We start from the raw sequence: 24955 nt of genomic DNA, 5'->3' as shown, positions 1-24955 counted from the left end.
TGGACTTCCAGCTCTGCCCATGCTCCTTTGCCATTTTCTTTTCCAGAGGCTGGTAACAAGTCTAAGATACGCGTACAGTACTTCATGGGCCTAATATCTGTAAATCAGGCCAAGATACTGACAGGAAAAATAATAAATTCTTATGAATGTGAAAAATTGTTCATCCAGCCCAGTCTAAGTTTTTTCCCCGAGGTATTGCTTCTCTGACTTTCACAGGAATCACTGCAAGAACTTTACACATTGCATGAGTGGAAAGCTTCTTTGGGTGACCACTGTACTTTTTCTCTCTTAATCTCACCCCATTACAGCTAGTCGACTGCTAAGCAATCCCTATAAAATTAAGAGTACGAACAGATCAATGTACAGTACAATATTCCTTTCCAGTCCAGTTACCATTTTTAAGTTTCTTTGTATGTTCCCTTGCAAATACACCTTGCCACTTGTAGAACTTAAAAAGTTTTAAAAATATTAGATTGACTTTTGAAAATCAAGTTTTGTAGCTAGAAGCATGTAATCGCAAGACACGAGGGAATGTGACTTTCAGAACTCAATCCAGTATTTCTTAAAACTAACCTACTTACTAATTCTTTTAAATATGTATTCTGACGACTAATGTTTTCTCTAACCATTTTTACTATTTTTCCAAAAAAAGAAAATGAAGCTTCACACAGGAAATAAGTCATCTAGTTTCACAACTGTTTCAACATTTCATTAAGCTAATATGAAATCTGTAGAAAAGTAAAGTTAGGACAACCTACAGATGTATCCTAAGAGAAATCAGTTTTAAATTACTACCTTATTAAATGAAAAACACAATTACTGAGGTTCTGAATGAAATAGCCATTTCCGTAACTGCCTAAAATCTAACGTGATAGTTGTGCCTGCCTGAGCCTATATTCCCAGAGTTTCAACCAGCAAATTTACTGGAATCAACATTATCTCCACAAATACAGAGGAAAATAGTAAGTGACTGAAGCTGAGTTGCTTTGTGAAAGGATGCAAGCACTTGCAAGTTCTTCTAGATAGTCCCTACTTTTCATTATTCCTAAACTTATTTTTAAATGATTCTGAGTAATACTATCATAAAGACTGTGAAAATCAGGTCTATATTTTAGCTGAGAAGTCTTAAGTCTGAAGCACTTCAAAAACATGACATGAACAATGAATTAAATAAAATCACTTCCACTATGGCACAGAATGAACTAATGACACTACTTCAGGTACACTATAGCAGCGGATCATATAGAAAGCAAATATCTGTGCTATGCATGTGTGCTTGAGAGCATTTTATGTGTCCATCTACACAAAAAATGAAAACCTTGTTAAAACCATAATCTGTATCTCTTTATTTATAAAAGGTACAGCAAAATATTAATTAATTAAATGCATACAGTAGCTGTTCCTTTGTGGGAACTACATCTTACTTAGCAGGTGCCATTGTGTGTCCATCAGTATTGCAATCAAATGGCTCTCATAATCTTTTTGTAATTAATGAAAACCTTCCAATGCCTTGTCCCACTGCAGAGAGTTGAGGTTCAATAATTAGGGTTCTGGAGGTAGAGATGATCTGGAGAAAGAGGAGTCCTATGAAAGAATACACTCAAAAATATTGAAGGCTTTTTAAGTATAAAGGAAATTTTTAAAAACAGAAGCTCTCTCTAAAATATTTGCAGCAACCCTTTCCCTCCCTGTCTCTTCAATAGGTAGAAAATGGAAGTCACATCTCTTAGCCAGCTGTGAGAAACTGGATAGCTCAGACTTCTGTTTCCACTTTGACTGTGCCCTTAAATTCCACTTCTAGTATCTGCAGTCACTGCTCCTCTTGCCATTCAGACCCACGCAGGCAGTGGGCAGCCCAGTCATTCCCTGAAGCTTCTGGTGTGAGCTACTCACATGTTTCTTAGATCTAATCCAGTCGGGTCATTCACGTGTTACACACAGAGCAATGCTTTTCAGATTTAGATGTATTTTAATTCAAGCGGGGATCAAACAAGTCATTAGACCACCGTGGTTCCATGTCAAGGTCTTCCAAAGTCTTCTTTTGATTTGACTATTTTAAAAAATCTTGGCTCATGCTTGCAGGGACTTGAGAACTTCAACAAGATTAATTACTCTGCTGTCTTCCAGCGCTGCAATGCTTCTACCGTGTTTTCACAGATTAACACTATATCCTCAGAGAAACAGGTAAGCATTTTCAACTGTATTTTCAGAGAAGAAAATAAAGATACAGAGTGGTGCCATTGATGTCCCAGATGAACCCAGACCACCACATTCTGGACCTTTTTTTTAACCACTGGACCAGCCTTGCCCACTGTAGCAACCCCCTGGGCTTGTTATGATTCCTTGCTCCGAATTTTAAGCATAAACTAGCACCAGACAAGCTTTTACTGCATATATAAGACACAATAGGACACTGATCCTTTCTCTTCATTTAAACACAAGTTAGTCTTCCATATATCTATCAGTTTCCCCTCTTGTAGTGTGTACATAGTAGCATCACTTCTCTGCAGCATTAAAAGGTAGTTATAGACAAAACATCAGAGGAGGGGACTGTGATATAAAAAGATGAATGTACCTAAACAAAAATGGATTTACCTTTGTTATCTCTCCTAATCACCTGCTTGGTACTGGCTCACACACACAAAAATATTTTTAAATATTAAAAAAAGCCTCTCTCAATTTCCTTCTCTCCTTGATCCTGCAGCAAAGTTATGAGGGTTCACTTACAACAATAGTGACAATTGCAGCAGAACACCATGATGTTATTGAGGGTGAGGAAAAGATTGAGAGAGAATGTCTACACAATGTATACTGAACACATTAGGCCAAATCCTGAATTCTTTAGTCAACACTTACACAGGGAACAATCTGAGGGCACATCTCCTCTTTGTCCCATACACTCTACATCACTTACACAAGAGGAAATGCATACTTGGCATCATTCTGAATCACTAGCATCTTTCATCTCTTCACTGATATCAAAGATTGCATATGGCATAAGGCAATGGTGAAACAAGCCTCATAATCTTTACAAGGAGTTTTGCCTCAGAGAGTACTGGCAGATACTGAAACAGAACTCACAGATCTTGTTGAGTACAAATAGCACCAAAATACAGGCAAATGAAGAAATTTACAACTTGAGATTTGCTCATGGCATTCCTTCCTATAGATTAGCTCATGGTGTAAAAAAAGCTAAAATTAAACTTGTCCACATGTAGAAAACATGGCGTGCAAGAATATTTCTGAACCAATGAATTGTGTGCACATCTGTGGCAACTGAGGTAGATTTTTTTTCTTGCTCCAAATATGTTCCAGCATATACTTATTTAAGTTCTCAGCAATGCTAAACAAACTTGTATCTTCAGCCTCTTTCAAGACAGGCATTTTGGCTAACTCTTTGACTCAGGAAGTGCATTCTCTTCATCCCCAGGTTGCGTAGGCTTGCTGTTTCCTCTTAAGGTTAAAAACGAGTATCTCAGTCCTCCTGCCATACTAAAGAAAAAAGAACGAACAGAAGTGTCAGAGATACCTGATGTTGTTATATACCATTTTATAGGTATGCACCTTTCCTTCCAAAGGATTAAAGAATGCCAGCTAGCATAAATTAGGAGTGCCTCAGAGCTATGTAAGCCATCTGAGAAACTAGCACCAAGCAGACAAAGATCAATTATCAGTTGCTCCAACAGATTCATACAAACAGATATAACAGTCCATCCAGGCACAAAAAGTAACAACTCACAAGTTATAACTCATATTCAATGGGCACAACTCATTCAGTCAGTGTTCTCACTTCCCACACCACTTGGCTTTTACTTCGAAGCCTCACAGCTCAGAACTGCTGCTCATAAAAAAAGAATTAACTCAATCCCACATAGTAAAACTGCAGGCATGTTTCCATAGTTAAGATCCTACCACAGTAAGATTCAGTATCTGAAAACAGACATGAAAAGACATAACTAATTGTAATGAACTTTACATCCTGAGGCAGTGCTTCCTCAGGCCAGTAGTTTCAAAACTGCATCAACCCAGTGGGCCAAATCAAACAAAACATAAAACTATCTCTCACTGAGAAATTTTCAGCTTTAACAAATAAAGGCTATTCAAGTTCCACTCACCAAATATTTAGCCCTATAAAGTTTAACACGGAGAATATATAATCTCCACCAATCAACATTCCGATGTAAGCGATGGATATATTCTGAAAGGAAACAAAAGCCATGCATTTATTGAAGTCAGTTTTCATCTCCAAGAATATAAATAATATCAACTAATTTACTTTTCTAAGGAAATAGCTATAGTCTGTTGCTGGTCACTCTAAAATCAGCATTTAAATTAGTTTCACAGGACATCAGCCTTATGGGTAATGTAACAGCAAAGTAATAAAATCAGTATGTTTTCTAAATGCACGCAATGCACTGAGAGTGACTTTCTCAAAAGAAAAGAAAGAAAAAAATTTAAAAAGAAAACCAGCTCTTTGATATTAGGCAAAATGGAGCTATGGCCACCTTCTGAAAACGTATTTCTTTTTAATCTTTGGAAGGCTCCTTTCAAATCCCATTTCTTAAAAGCAGGTTTTGGGTTCTCAAGCATAAAAAGTACGCTTTAAAGTTACAATAAAAGGTCTTTATTATTGCTTTAAAAGGGTTACTCCTTACTTTGCCAACTAAATGTACATTGAAAGCACTTGGCTCAAGTTCAAGGGAGGTATAGTTTAAAGTTAAAGATTCTACCTCTCACCCCGCCCCCATCAAGTTTTGGGAAAATTGTCCCCTATAGACAGAAGGAAAGCTATAGAACTGTGTGATCATTTTACCAACACTTCGTTGGTTTCAAATATTTTAGCAGCTAGCCTGGACAATGACATCATTTCTACGAGTTTCTACTGGGGACTACTGCATCATAAAGTGCCTCTCAACTTTAAAGCCGTTCAAAATATCTCGAAGACTACTACTGCTCAGAAAATAGAAATAGTGTTGCTCTATCTTAACAGTTCAATGCAGACATATAAAATTTAAAAGAATGCTTTCAGGGACACAGAATGAAAACTACTAGATTAATCTTGCCAGCTTTCAAAAAAAAACAACTGTAGAAAGAGAAGTACCATCTTCCTTTTGCGGATTTTGCTATGCTGGAGGTATTGTTTTCCTTAGTCACCCATGCAAGGGAGCACCTTGAGGACTGCTATTCCTGTGCCTAAGCTAGTTTGGATTCTGATAGTTGTGTGGCCCACACCTGCACAAGTTTTCTCTTTTGCTAAAACTCTTCCAGCTTACAGCTCCGTGCTTCTCTCCAAACTGGCCTACAAAAAGGTGCTTGGGCAGTCAGTGATGTTCCCAGCTCAGACATGCTGGCCTCATCTACACAAAGGAAGCTGCACTGGTTTTAAATTAAACTGGGTTAGAGAAAACAGACTGTAAGGACACCAAGTTCAGTTTTTAAGACATGCATGTTTTGGTGTTGATCAAATTGACCAGAATTTATACAAACCAAGACTAAACAGTCCATTCTGCTAGAATACAAGTTCTCACACAGAGGCTGAGGCAGTTAACCATAAAGCAATACACTCCTTATTACAGCTTAGCCATTACTCTGTATCTACGAATGTCCTATGTATTAGCTGCAATGGAAATTAGTTCAGCCCAAAGTCAAAGTGGGTTAGCCTGTATCAGTTTGCAATGGATTTGCACCAGGCCACCTTGACTAACTCACAGTAACCTTATAAAGAACAGAAGCAGATGACAGTACCTAATAAATGTGGTTAAATGTACATCTTTTAATTAAAGTGGTTCAAGTTTCTCTTGTAGGAAATACCTGAGCTTCAATGGAAGAAAACAAGGTCACTTCGTGGTGTGACCTTGTATGGCATAAGCAGTGTCTCAGTATTAGCCCTCATTTTGAGTTTCCAGCTCAAAGCATAATCAGGATCACTGCTGAGACAATGCTCTTCCCTGTCAATTTGAGCATTCTCATCCCCTTCTTCTGCTCCATAACTCACCTTAATCGCACCAACTACTGTCGTTGTGAGCGCAGAATTGTAATGACTGCATAGGACAGTAGAATACATCAAGAGAAACCTAAATGAAGTAAAGGAGAAAATTTTATAAATTCCTCCCAGGGAGCTCAGAAGTTTAGCAACACTTTGAAATGTTCAACATTTTCTGGATCACTATTTTGCTGGGATCTTCAATCCCACCTGTTCCAAACCCTAAAAAAAGATTCTGTGGATCTGTATTTTAAGTTAATGATGTGCATATAGAGAGTACTCAAAATACACGTTAAAATGTGCTGCTTGAGCTCTAGCAGTCATCCCTATTCTCTGTGATTCTTAAATGGCAGTATTTGAAGTTAGTTTGACCCCTTGGTTGGTGACGTGTGAAAGAGCAGAACAGGATCCAACTCATTTTTCTATTCTTCCTTTGACTCTGCAGTCCCAACAGGAACAAAGCATTGTTTCATTACTTTTGAGTCTCCTATACTTCTCCAGGTACTTTAAAGAACAAACGCACTGAAACAGTTCCTATACTAAAGGGCTTACATTCTCTTAATTGCAAAGAAGAAGTTAGATAATCAGAAGAGACGGCCAGCAGAGAGATACTGAGTACAGAAAGTAAAAAGCTAAATGTCATGTTGTTGACCACTGTACTGTGAGGTCAACAACACAGATAGTACTGAAACAGTTATTTACACTATTAGAAATAATTAAAAGACAAGACAGAAGCCTGGGAGCAAAAAGCCATTTTCTTTGAATTTTAACATAACTTATTAGCGAGTCTTACATTTGAGATTTGCAATTTGAAACACTGTCATTAAAACATCTTACTTGATTGCCCTGTGTCCTTACCCCAACAAGCAGGAAAGAATAAATTGAAAGACAAATAAAAAATTTGTCCAGTGCTGGAAATGTGTTGCCTATTTGAAAAAAAAAAAAGAGAGAGAGAATTATGTGCTATATAATCAACTGTAAACACATATAAAGTGTAATTAATATGAAAATGTGCAAAATCACAAAATACATTTGAGTCATATTATAATTACAAAACTTTTATATTACTACTGGAAACAGTTTGATGCGTTTAACTTCAGAGACAACAGGATGACAGCATCCATGATACCTAGACACATTCTTGTAACACGTATAGCAGTGCAGATATACAACTGCACACTGCAAGCAATGAATATAAATACAATACAGTGAATGTGTGGTTTTGTATTTATTGATACAGATACCAACACTCTGATTAATATTATATAATAAATAGTGTTGATATGAGACAGAGAGAAAAAGCAAATAAATAATCTCCTTGAAATCTATTTCATACCATCGATTCATTCATGAACAGCTTTCAAGGTCCAAGCCTGGATTTTTGAGCTCAAAAGTAGATTAAATAAGCATTACTAAGGTCTCTCATCAATGAAGGTCAATGAAAAGGCTAAATCATCACTTTGAAGTCTGCTCCTTAGTGATGTGCAGCAAACAAACACACAGTGCCACACAACAGTCACTAAGAAACATGTCACAGATTCTTCTCCATCTCTAGTAACTCCAGGATATGCCTCATTTTAATCTGGTTAGTTTGAAGTCATCTGTATCAGCACATAACTCAGCAAAGGCTGAACACATCCCTGAGAAACAGGATAAAGGCTGTTGGTCCATGCTAAGCTGTGGCTAGCTGAGCCTCCACCACCTGAGGTAATAGATTAGAGGGATCTCGGGCAGCTCTGCCCTGCTACAATTGTGCTGGTGTGCAACAACAAACTGCAAAGTATTACAGAGAGACACCCTGGGGCTTCCTTTCTCTTCCATTGCATCATGCTTTCCTGTCCTCCTAGTCAGCCAGCTGGTGAAGGAGAAGTGCATAACTGCGACACTCACAAACTGCAGTCTCTACAAGATGCTGTAGCTACCGTTCCAGAACTAGCTAGAGGAGCAGAAGCAATCCCCCTATCACATAGACACGGTACTGATATTTTGACTGGCAAAAGATACATGCTGTGCATTGTCTGCCATGGATCAAGGCAAAAAGCTCTGCTAAGGTAAAAGCAAGCCAACTTCTATGGCCTGAAAATCTGCCAAATACAGGTGTCATCTACAATGATTTGTTGACTTGTCATCAGTATTTTTCTATTTTCTCCCTTTTTTCTGTGATTTAATCTCTGTGCATCACATTGACACTAGTTATCCACATCATTTAATGGCACTTTTAATATTAAGTGACCAAGCCAATGTGCATGCACAATAGGCACTATGCATTTCTCTGATACTTACTTATTCTTTTCAGGTAATCAAGCATTAAACTGTTCGTGCCAAATCATCATGTGGGCACAACACACTCTTTATTTTTCCCATGGAATAAACCTAGCGACAAGGTAAACTTCCCTGTCCAGTCCTCCCAAAATGCCTCCAGCCCTGTCTGCTGGGAAAGCAGTTGAAACCTTGCAACCATACAAACTTGGCCCCCACTACGTCTGCCAAGAAGGGCATCAGCTGCATTTTCCTAAATTGGCGCAAGGTCATACTTGACTGATGTCACACGAAGAGATTTCGCACTCAGAGCATATCTAAATCCATCATTTTCAGAGAATGACAATTTTTCCACTTAAAGCAGACTTATAAGAACACAATGACAAAATCATGTGAGTCCAGGGCACAACACCACACAACGTAAGATACTAGCATGATCTGTGACACCCCCAAGCTCTGTAACAATTTTCAGCGGCAAATCTCAAACATTTCCAAAGAGGAATACAAGTGTCTAGACTCATTTTACTGGTAATAAAAAGGCAACTCAGCAAGTCTGTGAGGGAGCCAGAAAAACACAAACCTCCTGGTCTGATACTTCACGTGCCAGGACATACTGCCTACAGTATTATACTGTATTATGATTAGCTATGGAGAATCATGCTGTCGTTCTATGAGAATGTAAAATGTAGGTTACTAAACTAGACTGAGACTAAACAAGAATCTGTTCTGTGCATCAGAATGAGAGAAGGACTGGAAATTGTCTGGTTTTGGTATTTGCAATCTCATTTTAGAGCATGTGGCAAATCACACAATGCAGCTGGATTCCCAACCAATTGCTCTACCTGAGAGTCCCCAGTCACATATTAGTTCTTAAACAAAGATTCATGTAAGGGCTATCACACACATTCAGCTTCTCCTTGGAGTGAATAATTAAAAGTTCTTACCTGTGAAGGGCCAGTCCAAGTCACATATTTCAAATACTAGTCACTAACATGGAGGTAGGATTACCTCTTTAAAAACAAACAAACAAAAAAAGCCCACCCACCCCCCAACTGAAACAAAGGAACAAAATACCATTATCAGTCTAAGATATGCAATATTGCTCCTTACCTGCTGAAAGTCTCCAGTGGAAAAGCTAATAATAACTGTTGGAACCACCATGAAACAAGCATTATAGAAAAGGACACCATATTTTCCCAACTCCTGTGAAAAATGAAACATGGTGTTTGGAATTACAAGCCATTTGGGAGCAAAATACTAAACACTACTCTGGCAATCCTTCTGACATTATTGTCAATGAGCAGACAAAACATAATACATTTCAATTTAAAATACAAGCTTGCGATAGTTGGATTCAGTGTTTAGTACTGAGCTGAGTTTCCACTTCAGTCACTTTGTCTGTATGCTCAGCAGAATATTACTGCTCTGCTATACCTTAAACAGTTTCTATACAACACCAGCTAGTCAGAAACTTCCCAAGGCACCGGTCCAGAACTGCTTTGTGTTAGACTCCACATAAGCTTCTGCCTGGCCAAGGGATTACCCATTCCATCTACTGTAAATCAACCATGAAAGCATGGGGCACAGGGTGGCTCCCTGGGGCCAGCATAACAGGAAAATTAATGAAGTCTGACTCTTAGATGCAGCATCTGTAATCACTAGTAACTGATGTAGCTTCAAGCAACTTGAGGGGTGCCATTTATCATGTTGGTTAACTTGCTTGACACAAAGGCAGAAGATTGGGGAATGAAAAAGCAGCCTTCCCTTCCTCCAGATTCAGCCATGCTACTTAGCAAATCTCTCCAGCTTATCTCTTGCTTTAAAATGAAACCCCATATTTTGAAGAAAAGTGTGAGGCTGTTAAGTGCTGCTCATAAAGAAAAATACAGAGTCTGGATTCAGTGTGACTCCTGAGATTATTAGAAGACATGTATTTCCACTGTACAGACTAAACCACAAAAGTCAGTGACAAAACCTCTATCCAGCATCTCCAAGACTGCTCTTTGCTATGGCTTAGTATGTTTTCATGGCACTATATTTGAAGAGCAGCCTGCTCAATGTGTACATAAAGTATAATGTATCAAGGTATCACCTAATTCTTTGGCATACCTGGGTTTGGTGTAGACTTGCTTCTAGATAGCCAAAAAAGACACCAGTTGTTGTGGTTATTGACTCAAACTGGACAGGTCTCTGTAAACCCACAAGTTTATTTTACATAAACCTCACTTAAATTGTGTTTCTAGTCAAAAAGTCATCTTCCTTAGATATATATATCACGTTTACAGGTAAACAATTTGCCTTTGGTTTGGATTTATTTTATTTTTTTAGCCAAAAGCAACGTTTTAAAGCCACTACAAACTCTGCCTAAAAGACTTGGGAGAAAATAAAATACACTGTTTATCTAAGCCTGGCCTGAGATACTAATAACAAGTTTTTCCCAGGCTGTTCTGTATTAAGGATGCATATATCAACTGAAATATGAAAGCAAATGAAACTATTTATTAGTTCATAACTGTATGTTCATAAAGTCATACAATAAGGAACCCACTGTTACCATGTTGTCATAATGTTACATTCAACGTAATCAGCCTAGTTACCTTTGGATCGATTTTCTGCTTTGTGTAAACTCCATTTGCCGCTGTGAAGATATCATTTAGCAATACAAAGGTGTAGCCCTCCAGATTAAAAGACAGATCAGACCTGGGAAAGAAATATTATATAGTAAATAAGCAAACAGTATACAATGCATTGCATTACCTTGTTTATGTAGAGAAATATCATAAATGAGGAAATGCAAATCCTGAGAACTCCAGCAAGTCACAGGTTTTGCTTTAAGCCACCTTTGTAAGTCAAAGTACTTCACATTTCTCCAGTCACAGGACCACCACAAATGAGTCATCAGAGAGTTCCCAGTACTCAGTGCTGAAGTGGCAGGAAATGTTCAGTTTTCATTCTTTGAAAAATTCCATCTGTTTCAATCCTGACAACCTGTCCAATTATTACTGAGTATACTTATCTATTTCTTTTAACACAAAAAGTAGCTAGGAAATAAAGTCTGACTACTTGTTTTTTACAGTCAGACCAGACATATTGTTGTCCTTTCTGTTTTGACTAGTTACCTCATGGATATAGGGTAATTCATTTAACAGGACATAGCTCTATCCAAGTCACATCACGTGGAAATTATTTACCTTTGTACATAGCAAAGTCAAGAAACAAAAAATAACATTACATTTCCAGTTAAATAAAGGAATATTCAAATAGAGAGAAAACACAAGAGATTAGCATATGAGTGCTTTGTGAACTTAATCTCACATTTGAACTTGTTCAAAGTGATTAAAAAACATAGACATTGCCTAACTCAAAACAATATTTGATAACCAAAAAATCAGTCTTTCTATCCAGAACAAGAATATATTTTCCTAAGATTATTAAAATACATTGATACTATGAAATAAAAGCAGCATTCCTCACACAGTTTTAACTTGGTTCATTTATGATCCTGCAAACATGGAAAACCTAGGGGGAGGAAAAGAAGCACCCAAATACTTCCAGCTGGAGTTAAATTTTTCCCTTTGTAGTCCTGCACCTCCCAATGATGTCAGTAGAGAGATTTTCCAAGTTAACTTTATCTAGAGTAACTGATCTCAACTTAGGTTTACTTGGCACTTAAGAAGGAAAAAATCCTCCTGTTGTTCCTCCTCTCATAACATGACTTTGTATAACAAATTAAAACCTTACCCAGCTGCTATGAAAGCCCCAAGAATGATGGCAAATACGCTGACTATAATACTCAGTGGGTATCGTTTCCTGTAGACAAAAATTAGACAGTTCACATTTTCATTATTTGAAGAGGAGATTAAATGGCTGTCTGCCTGAAAAGTTTCAAAGCAATTAGTAATCACAGAACATTTAACATGAGGGCACAGTCTTGGTAACCTTAAAGAAGCAATGTGATTGACCATGCGCCACACTGTCAGACTTTGGCCTGAGAACAGAGATTGAAAAAGCATTGTGAGCATTCTGCTACTAGATAATTTTAAAAGTAAAGATTAAAGGTTTAAAGTAACAGTGCTAGAACAAACTGTAATTTACTGTGTACTGGTATTCATAATTGACTTATTTCAGTGTTTTCCAATAATCCAATAAAGGAAAATCACTACACATCTCTCATGTAGTTTTTCATCTCACCTTTCTTGGGGACGATGCTGTACAGCACACTATCTGGGCTACTTTTCAAACAGATACTTATTTTGAAGTGAAACTGAAACCTTGTTGTCCTGATTTCGGCTGGGACAGAGTTAACTTTCTTTTTAGTAGCTGGTACAGTGCTGTGTTTTGGAGTTAGTGTGAGAATGATGTTGATAACACTCTGATGTTTTAGTTGTTGCTAAGTAGCGCTTATCTTAAGCCAAGGACTTTTCAGTTTCCCATGCTCTGCCAGCAAGCAGGTGTGCAAGAAGCTGGGAGGGAGCATAGCCGGGGCAGCTGACCTGAATTAGCCAAAGGGGAATTCCATACCATGGAACGTCATGCCCAGTATACAAACAGGGGGGAGCTGGCCGGGAGGAGGCGTGGATCGTGGCTCGGGAACTAACTGGGCATTGGTCAGCAGGTGGTGAGCAATTGCATTGTGCATCACTGTTTCCCCCCCCCCCTTTTTTTTGTTATATTTCTTTTCATTACTATTATTATTATATTTAATAATTGTTAGTATTATATTTTACTTTAGTTATTAAACTGTTCTTATCTCAACCCACGAGTTTTACTTTTTTTTTTTTTCCTTTCCTCCTCCTCACCCCACTGGGAGGGGGGAAGGGGAAATGGCTGCGTGGTGTTTAGTTGCTGACTGGGGTTAAACCACGACACTTGTACTTGAAGGGGAAAGCACGGAAGCTTATGATATTCTTCACTACGTCTACATCAGCACTGCCACAGAGTAGGGAAAAGCATACTGTAAAACTATTCTGCTTCTTATACCTGTATTATTTTATTTAGAATGTCTTAAGTACTTATTTTTGCACCATACTGCAATATGCCTTACAGACATTCCCCTAGTCATTCTCTCAGGCTAGCTCCCAGTTCTGAGCCGGCCTATGAGAAAAGATCCATCAAAACAAAATGTACAATGTTCTTGGAGAAATCCTGTGTGTCAAAGGAGCACAGCTGTGGACCACTGTCCCCAAAACAAAGCTGTATGCAGTCTCTAGATATTTTAGGCTTTGATCATAATGACTCTCAACAGTAACAACCCAAACCTTGACTGCTTTTCAAATGCTGAGGTAAGCCAGCATAGACTCTCTGGAGTTCTTTCATTTTCAGCCTTGAGGAAATACACTGCGGCAGGCTGTATGAATGCAGCATTCTGCAATTAAGCTTCCCTTAGGTTAGGATACTGCTTGCACTCATCCACCACATCGCTGTAGTCCAGCTGAGAACTGATGACAACCTCATTGACTCACATTTTGCTCACTTGCTTGAGGGAGTCATCAGGCCAAGAGGAGAAGATAGCAAGTTTTGCTTTCCCTGTGAGAACTTACAACTAGAAAAGAATCCCAGAGCGTCCCCAAATATGAATCACATTGATCAACTGCTGCTTCAGCCAAAGGGAGATGAAAGCCTAGTTGGGGGCTTTCTGAAAAGCTTTTCCCCTGACCATCACTCTCATGTTGCCTGGGTTCAGCTTCAGCAAACTGCTTTTCCCCTTGTGACCTCACCTTAACCAAGCACAAGCCATCTGGATAGAACTATGACGGTGACAAAGTATGACGTATTTATATTCCTCTTCTTCCACATCAGTACAACTGAAACTAGTGATCCAAAGCTGCAATAGCACACACTTCTTAATTTCTCATTAAAAATAATGGAGGTAGCTATAATAAAGGAGTTTTCTGATCTAACAGCACACTGGTAGATACCATTTTGCTTCATTAAACTGGTATGGTTTTAGACTTGACCCAGGAAGTTACTCTACATAAGCAGACCGCCATGCTGTCATCACTATAAGGATCTGTCTGTTTGAAGCAGTTTGCAGCTTAGGGGCCTCCGAGATGAGACACAAACCACAACTGCTAAAAGTGTCTGAGTTGTGCTCTGCTTACCTGATTCCTGTGCAACAGTAAAGAGAGTAAGCTGTGTGAGAGCAAGCTGAAATTTTTTTTTCTGTATTCACTAAAGCGCATGTATCTAAGTCTTCAAAAAAAGCTACATAAACCCACTTTCTTTGCTTTTCTCTATTTGTCAGTGAAAAGCACTCATTCAATATTCTGACGAGATGCCACAAGTAATCCATTTGATATGATCTAAAATAAAGGTATCTTAAATGAAAAAAAAAAAGGATCACCCAAGTATGATGATTTCCAGCAGTAAAGTAAGTGGAATGGTAAACTTCCTGAGCACTGTAAACATCGGCAAACTGTCAAAAAAAAAAAAAATCCAAGCATAGCATCAGATTAACAGCATTTTTATGTTCTAATTCTTATCTAATTTTACTAACCAGAGGATGAAACCATTAGTCCAGCAATAAGCAACCAAAACAAATTCCTAGCCACTTAGCATATATAAAAAAATGTCAGTCTGACAGTAGAGGCAGATTAGATAACCAAATCATTGAAAAATAACAAGAATTGTCAGTTTGTAAAACAATGCAACTGGCCACCTTCTAAAAGGTCCCTCTGCATCAGTGAAATGGAATATAAAAGCTATTTTCTACCTAGCATAGGCCCTATGAAATAATTCTTTCTGTAGAATTCATGGGCAGGACAAGTAAAAATTATATCTATTGTAAACTTAGAGGACACACAATAAACCTGTCTCTGAAAACATATAACAGAAATGAAATACAAAGCAAACATGCTTAGTAAACAAGTTCTACTTTCAAAAAGTAAAATGAATCCACAAGAAAAAATCAGAGAAAGTACAAGAAACATGAAACGTGGGACCAGCTGCACCTACCAAACAAACAGCTGCTTTTGAACAACATATTGTTGGTCTACACAAAGTAATGCAGTTGGAAACCTTTTCGATTAATTTGAGAAAACACTTGCATCTGACACTTTGGAAATCTGACAGCATGGCCATATGCACCAATTAATCCTCTGTTCAAGATAACTGTTAGCAACTGCATTAATAAATGATACAAATCCTAATACAGAGTTTAATCACTTTACAACAGACATTTTGAAGTTATGCATAAGATCATCCACACCTTACAGACAACCCAAACAAGGCAGAAAATTCCATAATGTAAACCAATGTCACATAATGTAACAAAACACAATGTAACAAAATGTTAATGGTAGAAACACTGCAGCCATTCTTACTTTTCTGTTACAAAAATTAGTTATGAATAGTAAATCTAAAAGAGGTATGTCAGTCATAGGAGGAGGAGATGGTGCGCTTATGTTTAAAATAACCTACTAAACTTTTTATTTTAAAGTTACAGTTAGGGAAACAGGAAAGCAGAACCCATGAATCAAACTTTTACAGGATTGAAACTACTTCCATATTCACAATGGCTGAAGTGCTACTAGGGACAGTACTGCCAAAGTCCTTGTGTCTGCCTGAACAGCCACTTCAGTGGAACAACTTCTGAATGCATACAACAAAGAGTTGCAGAATCAGGCGTCTAATGCTGCTAGTCAGAGAAAATTAATTCTATAAAGAAATGTAAACAAATTAAAAGTAATACATTTTCTCTCCCAGCATCTGTCTCAAAGTTATGAAATTCTGAAAACCTGCAAAATTCTCCGTTTTGGTTTAGCTTCCTACCAAATCCTCAGGAGCCTGTAATAACATACAAGAAACTGCCGCAATGGTAGCGCTCCAATCAATGGTAGTATCCTCCAATCCTGGTGCAGCCATCACGCTTCTGCACTCCTCTTCCACAGAAAATTTGGCCATTGAATCTATTACAGCAGGTCCTCTACATAACTTACACCTTTTTAGCACTAGCATGGAAGCAACTCTCATGGATCTATGCTTACGGGCCCACAGGAGCCAGCGAGCCCTTCTGCAGTCTCCCCACAACCTGCTTTTGGTGCTCAGCAGGGCTAGGCCGCTGCCCCCACCCCACTACCCAGTAGTTTTTCCATCTCAGTGCTTCCTAAATAACCCGCACCAACATCATGGTACAAATCTTTCCCTTATTCGTCTTCCTTCAAAAACGTCTTTCTTACAGCTTTCAAACTCTCTGGTTAGGACACCCAGGAAAAGCTGGACGCTTGGGGGTGAGGGGAAAGCGAAAGCACTTTCATTGTCACAGAGGAGTATTGTGATTTTCTGTCAGTACAGGCCTGGCTAAGCCCCCCTTAAAAGAAGCACACAACTTGTAAACAGATCAAATGTTTGGGTAAGAATTTCATAATCAGGGGTTTAGACAGACAGACAGACATCATAAGCATTTAAGTCCCTATGCAATGCTCTTCTTTAGTGTTTATTTTTTACCCTCACAAAAGAAAAGGGTAAAATCCAAACAGTCTACTTATAACTCCCATTTACTGTACCTGAGTTTGCTGGTACTTGATAATCCACTTATGTGGTTTCCAACATAAATCAGAGGCAGAGGAAACAACTGTGATAAAATTAAAAGCACAACTCAGATTATTATGTTTTGAAGCACTGTTGAGAAACTTTACTTGATAGAATTTGATAACTGCAATATCAGATGTACTTTTAGCAAGAAAGAAGGGTTTTTTTAAGGAAAAAAAATGTAAATATACTGCAAACTGATCTGCAGCTCTTGTTCATGCGACCATTCACGACCACTGCTTCACTGATTTCATTACAAGAGTCGCAATCTACCTCTAATGAGACTCAGACTCCATTTAGAGTAAATGTTAATCAGTTTTATTTTAACTACTATAATCCTCAGATTAATACCCATTCCAACATTTGAAATTTAGGTATAAAAGTAATATTAATAACAGTAGCTAAATAAGCAAGAGAACAGGTGGAATAAAAGAATGAATAAACTGTAAGTATGCTGTGCTTCTCTAGGTACTCCACATACACTAGTATGCCTAGAAGATACACCATTTTAGATCTACCCAACAAATTATGCTATGCGAGATACTAGGAAGGAAAGATAAGTATTTAGGGGTAAATTAAACTTTACCTGTCCCACCTTCTACCACAATGAGACTGACTCGCACAGAAACATATGGGCCCTCACATAATACAGAGAAAGAGTAACAGAAATTCAGAGCCTTAGGAAAATGTACAAGAAGTCAGGGATCCCTATACAATACTCAGCCGCAGCTCAAAGCTGTTAATTCTCCCACTACAGAGAAGCTGCAGAAGATTAAAATCAACCGAAGTAATCAGCGGGGACAAAGGTGCTGTGTACATCTAGTCCCATTCACTATCAGTCAAGTGGAGCTGAAATGGTGGAAAGACAAAACAGATCCTCTATCCTAACCTGTAATAGCTGCTGTTGTTGTGCCTATACATACTTCAGGAGACACTGTGTGTGTTGGAGGCTGTGCCCTCCCAAAGTATTGTGTGCTGGAAAAGCATACAGGGGAGTGGGCTGCATTTTACCTATGTTAAAAATTCTGCATTTCTTTTACAGCAAAGAGGAGAGAGGAGAAAAGTGCAGTAAAAGTTAACTGTAGTTAACTAAGTTAACTTTTAAGTGAAAGTAACAGTAAAAGTAAACAGGACTATAAAGTAAACAGCAGTATAAATCACAGTAAATATTAAACCTGTCAACATAAGTTTGGAAAAATTTTGTAATGCACTATCTCTTCTGCAGATTTTTATTTAGAAAAATTTGGGGTTTTTCATTCATAGGATGAAAACAGAGCTGACATTACATTCTCTTTCCTCTGAAATTCGTCTACTGTAAAGACAAAATTACAACATCGAGCACATCAGAGATCAGTGAAACATTGACTTAAAAAGGGTCAAGAACTCCAAAGCTTCATCACTAAAATAAGCACTTTGCTGCTTTAAAACCCTAGCTGAAAGCACTGAGGACATAAACCAGTCAGGGAGTGAAAAGCAATGACAATCTTAGTGAAAAAAAAGTTGTCAAAAAGATAAAGAGTTGGTCAAAGGGTGCTTTAAAAAGTAAAGAAATCAACAATGAGCAATCCAGCTGATTCACTGTGACTAGTCAAAGCCAGCACTGCAAGCAATATGCAAGTCCTGGATGCTGCAGTGCTGACTGCTCCCAGCATACCCAGGAAAGTCTTCCGAAGGATAGATATTATTAGGACAAAAAAAATGGGTGCTGTATTTTTTTAATGCCTTTGTACTGATGTTAAAGTGAAGGCACCAGCAGGGAGGAAGAGTGGTGGGACTGGGGGAAGTGGAGGGAAGAAACTTCTCGAGGCCTCAACAAGTTGTTTATACGCGGAACTCAAAACTACCCACTGGGAAACCTTCTTCTTTCATATTTTGGAAAAAATAAAGATTGTCCATTTCATCATTGATGAATATAGATATTCCTATAAGATTTTTACATCCAGAAATGTCAATGATTTCAACGTGCATTAAGAATAAACAGCATTCACCAACAGCTCCAAGACATTCATAGTAAACCTCATACTGATACTAAGACAAGATTCTGCAATGAAGATGCTGGCCTGAAAAGCTATGATATCTGAGCCCTGCAGCAGAGCTGGGACCTAACTCTCTCTGTACCTCTGAGCAAACACTGACCAATACCCTGCAACAAGACATAAATACACAGGCTTATACATTAAAGTAAAGCTCCAGCAACACTGCACATGGATGCAAAAATCTACAAGGATCATTGCTGTAGTAATTTCAGATCCTAGTTCCCAACCTGAGATAATAAAAGATCCTCTCATATTTTCTCTGTCCTGCCTCTTTAGACCATATACATTTAAGGCCTGTACGATGCAGCTAGCCCCTACCTACAGTGTGTTCAGTGGGCATTATTTTAGCCTCTCCTATGGAACATAAATCTTACATTTGGAGTCAACTGTTGTTTGGGTTTTTGGTCTATCACATATTCTTTTGCTATTGTTTTCTCACATGTCCCATTCAAATTTCCAAGCAGTCCTTCTCCCTTCATGCTGTGATCAAAATTCCTTCTTAAACACAGATCTCCCATTGATCCCGCAGGGAGCTCTATACATCCAGAAAAATACTTCAGGAATCTGAAAGAGTTCATCCAGCTCTATGAAGGTGCAGCACCCTTTCCCATGTACTGCATAACAAAATGGCACCAGATTTCTCTGCAAACAAGAGGCCAGAATATTGCAGTGAAATTAAAATGATCAAATCCAGTATTAAAGGAAACAAAGATACAAATAATCACATTTGACAAACAAATGCAAAATTTTGTCTGTTCTTCTTTTATATCTTGTCTCCATATGAAAGAATGCCACTATAGGAGGTAACATTTTCTTCTTAATCTCAGGACCTGTAATCCTTACCTTCACAGGTATACTTTTGTCAAAATCAGGGAAGTGAACAATCTTATTTAATTTTGACACATACAAGATAAGTATAGTGGCTGCCATCTAAACAAAAAGAAAAAACAAGAAGTCATATAAGAGCAAAATTGTAATGTATGAATGAAAGAACTGCTTCAAAGACAAAACCTTTATATGCATTTGACATGCTAGGTATTACATATTTCTTTCAAAGAACAACACAGCACGCAATTAATAAACTGGAACAACTTTATTCTTATCAATTTTGCCAGCTATTTATTTAAAAGTACAATATAGACATATGCTTTACTAGCTTAAGAAAATTAGCGGCACCCTGTGAAACAATGCATGCTGAGAAGGAGCTGAGAAAATAAAACAGGATAGGATCCCAGAATAATCATGCTATTTTCACTCGGAGTGTTGTTTAGTCTGCAGAATCACTCCTACAGCTTTTTTGGTAATGTGAGACAGAGGTTGTGCATTGATTAGTCTGTTGACAACATGAGGAAGAAATAATAAAGATATGGACAGAATGAAGGAGAATATCTGAGCAATCAATCGTAAGAGTTAATGCTAGCCCCAGCGAGCAAAAAAAAAAAAGTTAAAATTTTCCTTATACAAAAATACAATAATTGACTATCTAGAGGATGGGGTGGAGTCATGTTCTGCAGACTAAAGCATTATACCTTATTATATGCACTTTACAAAGTATTCAGGGAAATCTGGGAAGGATCAGTCAACAAAAAATGGAAATGCCATTGAGTCTTAGGTTCTGCAAAGAAACAAAGCCATATCATTGCCCTTAACATGAATTATTGCCACATTTTCTAGTCTTTGGCTTCCACTGAGACATGATGTGTGGTTCCTTGAGCAGTCTGGATGTGTGAAACTCTCAGTCCCCCTCTCACACAGCAAAGACTTTACAAGACATTTTACTCTCTTCAGCACCAAACAGCAGAAATGTTAGACTTGCAGTACCCTGCTTTCACCTCTTCCTTGCTACCCCCTAGCTTGTAACCTTAGCAGAAAGTAAATCCTCTCTTTTAAATATATTTGCCTAAACAACACTTGCTTCAAGGCTCCATCTTTCCCAGCCATCCCTCTGCAAAGTCACACGTTCTTCTTTATGGACCATGTACACAAACATTTGAACTTTGGTTTTACTATGATGCCTACTAACAACAAAAATAACAAAAAACATATTTCTGCTGCAGAAGTTCAAATTGCCCACAGGTAAATAAGGCAACAAAGAACCAAAATTGTGTGGTAGTCCTACGGGAAAACTGCTGGGAAAGGGGGGAAAGATTTATGAGGAAATATATGGTTTGTCTACAAATAGGGGCAATATCTCTGCATATAATCCACAAACGCTCAAGGACTCTCATGGGATCTATGCACTTGCTAGAATAAATCTTGACAGTTTTGAAGGCTAGATCTTTTAATTACTGAACTCTGCAAGGGGAAATAAATGGCATTTCCAGTCCTTTACATGATTCTTCCAAGGCAATAGTTTTGACTTGAGCTGAAACTTCCTCAATCTCACTAAAACAAATCACTCTTCCTCACAGTGTATCTAATCCGGAAGACGAGCAGTGCAGTATAACAGGGATTTCCCCCTCTAAAGTATCTCTCTATGCTAACATTAGTTTAACTTACAAAATAATGAGTACATTTAGTATGCTTTACTTGTGAACATACCTGTCCAATTCCAAGAAACATTGGTGATGGGAAGCTGAAAAGTATAAACAGATATTTAATACTAAGGGAAAAAAATAAAAAAGAAAGAAGGAAAAAAAGAGGGGGGGGAAGGGGAGGGGGGAGTTTAAATTTAGCACCAAAGCCAACAACTGCACATGTGGATGACTGGCCTGTCTTTCAGAAGAGCTCAGGAACAGCTACGCTTATTGGAGTCCTAATATTTTATTTCTCCAGCAGAACACAAGCTGCATCCAAATTATACAGCATATGCACAGCTGATCAATTCTAAATTGCTAATTGTTTTGGGGATATTTGTAAGTGAAAAGAACTTACAAGAGAACTTCAAGAGAACTTGGAGAACTCTAACAATGCATAATTTTTTGACTGGCCTCACATATACACTATACATCCTGAGATGGTATAGTAAGTTAAATCTCTTGCACTTCCCTTAACTTAGAAGCTTATCTCCACAGCCCAAACACACCAGCAATATGTTGTTGTGAAAAGAAAGTACCTAGGTAAATGTTGTAGAAACACCTATTGTCTGCTAAAACAGCTGAATTCCTACCATACCACTTCAGTTAGCTTTAGCTGAAAGCATAGATACTTCAATGTTAAGAAAGCAGAAACTTCAGGAGGACACCTGAAGAGTCTGAGCACCTCCATTTTTTCCCCTAAATCTACATCAAGTTAAAACCAATAAAGGTGTTGCAGTAACTGCTAATTCTCTGTATACATATTGAAATACAAGCAAAGAAGTTATTTACAATGGATGGGTGCTTTATGCCATAACCAGCAGTGTCTGGAGCTTCTTTGCCCAAAAGCCCTAGGTGTCTAGGAGCTCCCTGAACGTGACAGCTCCTGCTGCCTCCCAGGGGTCATGCAGCATTTTGCTGGACTGCACTGTCAGGCATGGTCACACACAAACCTACATCCAGGGAATCTAAATAAAACCCATTTCATTCTCTGTGCACATCTGCACTAACAAATGCCTAAGGAGGGTCCACGTTCCCAACAAGCTTTGTAATTTTCCTTTATCAAGGCTGCTTGAGGTTGTGGCTATTTATCACAGAAGCCACCAGGAACTTCTATACTACTGCTTGGTGTGCTGAGAAATGTACATCTGAGATGAGCACCACTGGGATGGGAACATAGTATTAGCAAAAGAAAGAAATGCTCTGAACCGCAGCAGGAAGACAATAAGGACAGTGGAGTCATAACATAGATAAAGGGGTAGGAGCAGCCATTAGCAAAATGGATTCCAGGAAACAGAGGTCTGGGGCAGGGGGAGGGTGGGAAAAAAAAAAAGAGAGTAGAAAACCCAGGACTTCCACTTATAATCAAGTGACACCTGAACTGTGTTTTGGTTTGTACTTACAGCTACACCATATAAATATGGAGACTTCACTCATCTGTACTACACAGATTTCTCCAGACATTTTTGATTTGCAGAGCCCTAAACATTCCCAGCAATGCTGTAAGCTCTTTATACAAAATTCAGGCTTACTGATGGGCATGCTGTCCTTGAATATCTTTCACGGATGTGCTAGACGTATGCCAGGGACGTACAGGGAGCTGCACATTGTACGACGAAAACCACTACAACACAAAATCTCAACTTGCCTCATGTATAATTTCTGGGAGATGGTATATACAGCTGTTGTGTGTTCAAATAGCACCGAACATTAGACAATAACAGCAAGTTTTGCTTTTTAACTTTTTTCCTTTTGTGTTTTCACTTCATAATGACCTAAAACACAGCAAAACCAGAGCAAACCATTTAAGTAAAGAATATTAACAGTGAGATCATCACAGCTACAGGACACCAATTCCATATGGGATGCCCCATCAAGTCAAATACGTAGTTCTTCAGTGTTTTTATGATTAAGAGATTTTCTGAGGTTCACTTTTTGGTTTTGGCTACCTCAGAAAAGAAAAGTGCTCGCAGGAAGGTAACAAGATTGTTTGGCAGGAACAGTTAGGGGAAACGCTGTTTCCCTGAAGGGTCTGAGCTGGTGCGACGAGCGGAATGCCAGCCTCGACGCTAGGAATAACGAAAGGTCTTTGAGGAAAAGACTGGCATGCTTCAAAAATATGCCTGCCAAGGACTCTGCCGTCGGGCGGTGTTGCAGAAGTGGTACACACTCGGCATAAACGGGGTCTGAAATTGAAGAAACCGCAGCACATTCCCCGACATCTCCAGTGCTAAAGCGCCTGTGCCGGTCCGCCAGCTGATCGCCCCGGGACCCGAGCTGCACGAACGCCCCTGGGTTATGCTAACGGTAATTAAAACGCTTCCCCGACGGGCGGTGCGGTGCGGCCCCGCTCCGCTTCGGGAGCGAGGTACAACCTGCCCTTGCCGGGGGCAGAGCGGCACCGCCGCCAGCCCGCGGGATGGCCGGGCCGGGACAGAGCCGGGACAAGCCCCGCCGCCCGCTCTGCCGCGGCCTGCGGCCCGGCCCGCGCCGCCGGCCCTCACCTGTAGGCGCTGAGCAGGGCCTTGTTGACGAGCACGATGAGGAAGGAGCACGTCCCGTAGAAGAGGGCTGAGAGCACCCTGGGCAGCGCCGAGGGCGCGGCGGCGCCCGCCGCCTCCCCCGCGGCCTTCCCGGCACTCATGGCGGCGAAGAGCGGCGGCGGCGGCGGGCAGGGCCCCACCGCGGGCTGCACGAGTGCGGGGCCGGCCGGGCCGCCGCGCCTCCTCCCCGGCCCGGCCCGGCCCGGCCCCAAGCGGCGGGGCCGGCGGCAGCGGCCGCAGGGCACGCCCGGGCGGGGCGGGACGCTGCGCGGAACCCGGGCGCGGAGTCCCGCAGCCGCGCCTCCCCTGCGGGGGCCGCTGGCGCCGGGCCCGGCGTCGCAGCCGGGTCTCTCTGGCAGCGCCAGCCCGCTGCCGCCGCGGCCTTTCGGGGCTCGGCTGAAAGGGAAGGTGCTCGGGGTAACAATGCAGCGCGACGTGCCGCCGCCTGCGGGGGAGGCCACGGCAGCAGGGCAGCTGCCGGGGTTCCGCGGTACCCGCTGCCACCGTCCGGCACCAGCTTTGTTTTAAAACCAGTCTAGCGGGAAGGGAGTTCAGCACCTCTGAGCACTCTCCCTCAGGGAAGGGAGAGGTTCAAACCACCCGAGGGCAGACGTCTGGCCCAGGGCTGCAGCCCTCCTCAGGCCAGCACGGCTTCCACAGGCTGTGGCCCCTTCCGTACAGGGGCGAGGGCCGCCACGCCACACTGGGCCTGGGCCTGGCTTCAAAGGATTTATCACAAATTTGTCAAACTGTAAAAAAAGCCCTAAAAAATTTGCTTTGGGTGGTTAACTTGTCAAATTTCAACAGACAGGGAAAATAAGTACCTTCATGCTCTGCAACAAGTCAGGCTGACAGGCTTACAGAAACAAGGAAGAGCCCAAGTATTTAACAATTACCAAACAGCACACACTGAACTTGAAAATTAAACCAAGTTTTTATTCAAAGCGTCTATTAAAATGACAGCACATCCACTCTTCTGCTGTTAAGTCATGCCAAACTACAACTTAATCTTTCAAAGCACTGAACACTTCCAGATTTCTTGTATGTAATCACTTCTTAATAAAACAAAAAGCAGTTTTCCACATCTCA

General features: G+C 39.9%; 1 protein-coding gene across 1 annotated transcript; it reads right to left on the bottom strand.

The window, feature by feature from the left end:
- Positions 1-1324: 1324 nt before the first annotated feature.
- Positions 1325-23967, bottom strand: SLC35D2 (solute carrier family 35 member D2). The gene is made up of 12 exons (XM_050913267.1): positions 23828-23967; positions 21349-21382; positions 19651-19737; positions 16747-16814; positions 14586-14657; positions 11984-12052; positions 10840-10942; positions 9353-9445; positions 6842-6909; positions 5996-6074; positions 4116-4198; positions 1325-3492 (listed from the first exon to the last, which is right to left on the bottom strand). The coding sequence occupies exons 1-12, from the start codon at positions 23965-23967 to the stop codon at positions 3390-3392; spliced, it is 999 nt and encodes a 332-aa protein (XP_050769224.1). The 3' UTR covers positions 1325-3389.
- Between the last annotated feature and the right edge of the window lie 988 nt (positions 23968-24955).

Source organism: Gymnogyps californianus, chromosome Z, assembly GCF_018139145.2.
Source record: "Gymnogyps californianus isolate 813 chromosome Z, ASM1813914v2, whole genome shotgun sequence".
Lineage (NCBI taxonomy): Eukaryota > Metazoa > Chordata > Aves > Accipitriformes > Cathartidae > Gymnogyps > Gymnogyps californianus.
The sequence above is the reverse complement of the archived record's forward strand: the minus strand, read 5'-3'. Positions and strand labels throughout refer to the sequence as shown.

What these genes read in the sequence shown, in the direction of transcription:
- SLC35D2 (XM_050913267.1), bottom strand. Translation starts at nt 23,967, where the DNA reads ATGAGTGCCGGGAAGGCCGCGGGGGAGGCGGCGGGCGCCGCCGCGCCC. An exon ending in ACAAAAGTATACCTGTGAAG is followed by an intron (nt 16,815 to 19,650) that starts GTAAGGATTACA and finishes ATTTTATCACAG; the next exon opens with TTGTTTCCTCTGCCTCTGAT. An exon ending in ATTCTTTCCTGCTTGTTGGG is followed by an intron (nt 6,075 to 6,841) that starts GTAAGGACACAG and finishes TACTTCATTTAG; the next exon opens with GTTTCTCTTGATGTATTCTA.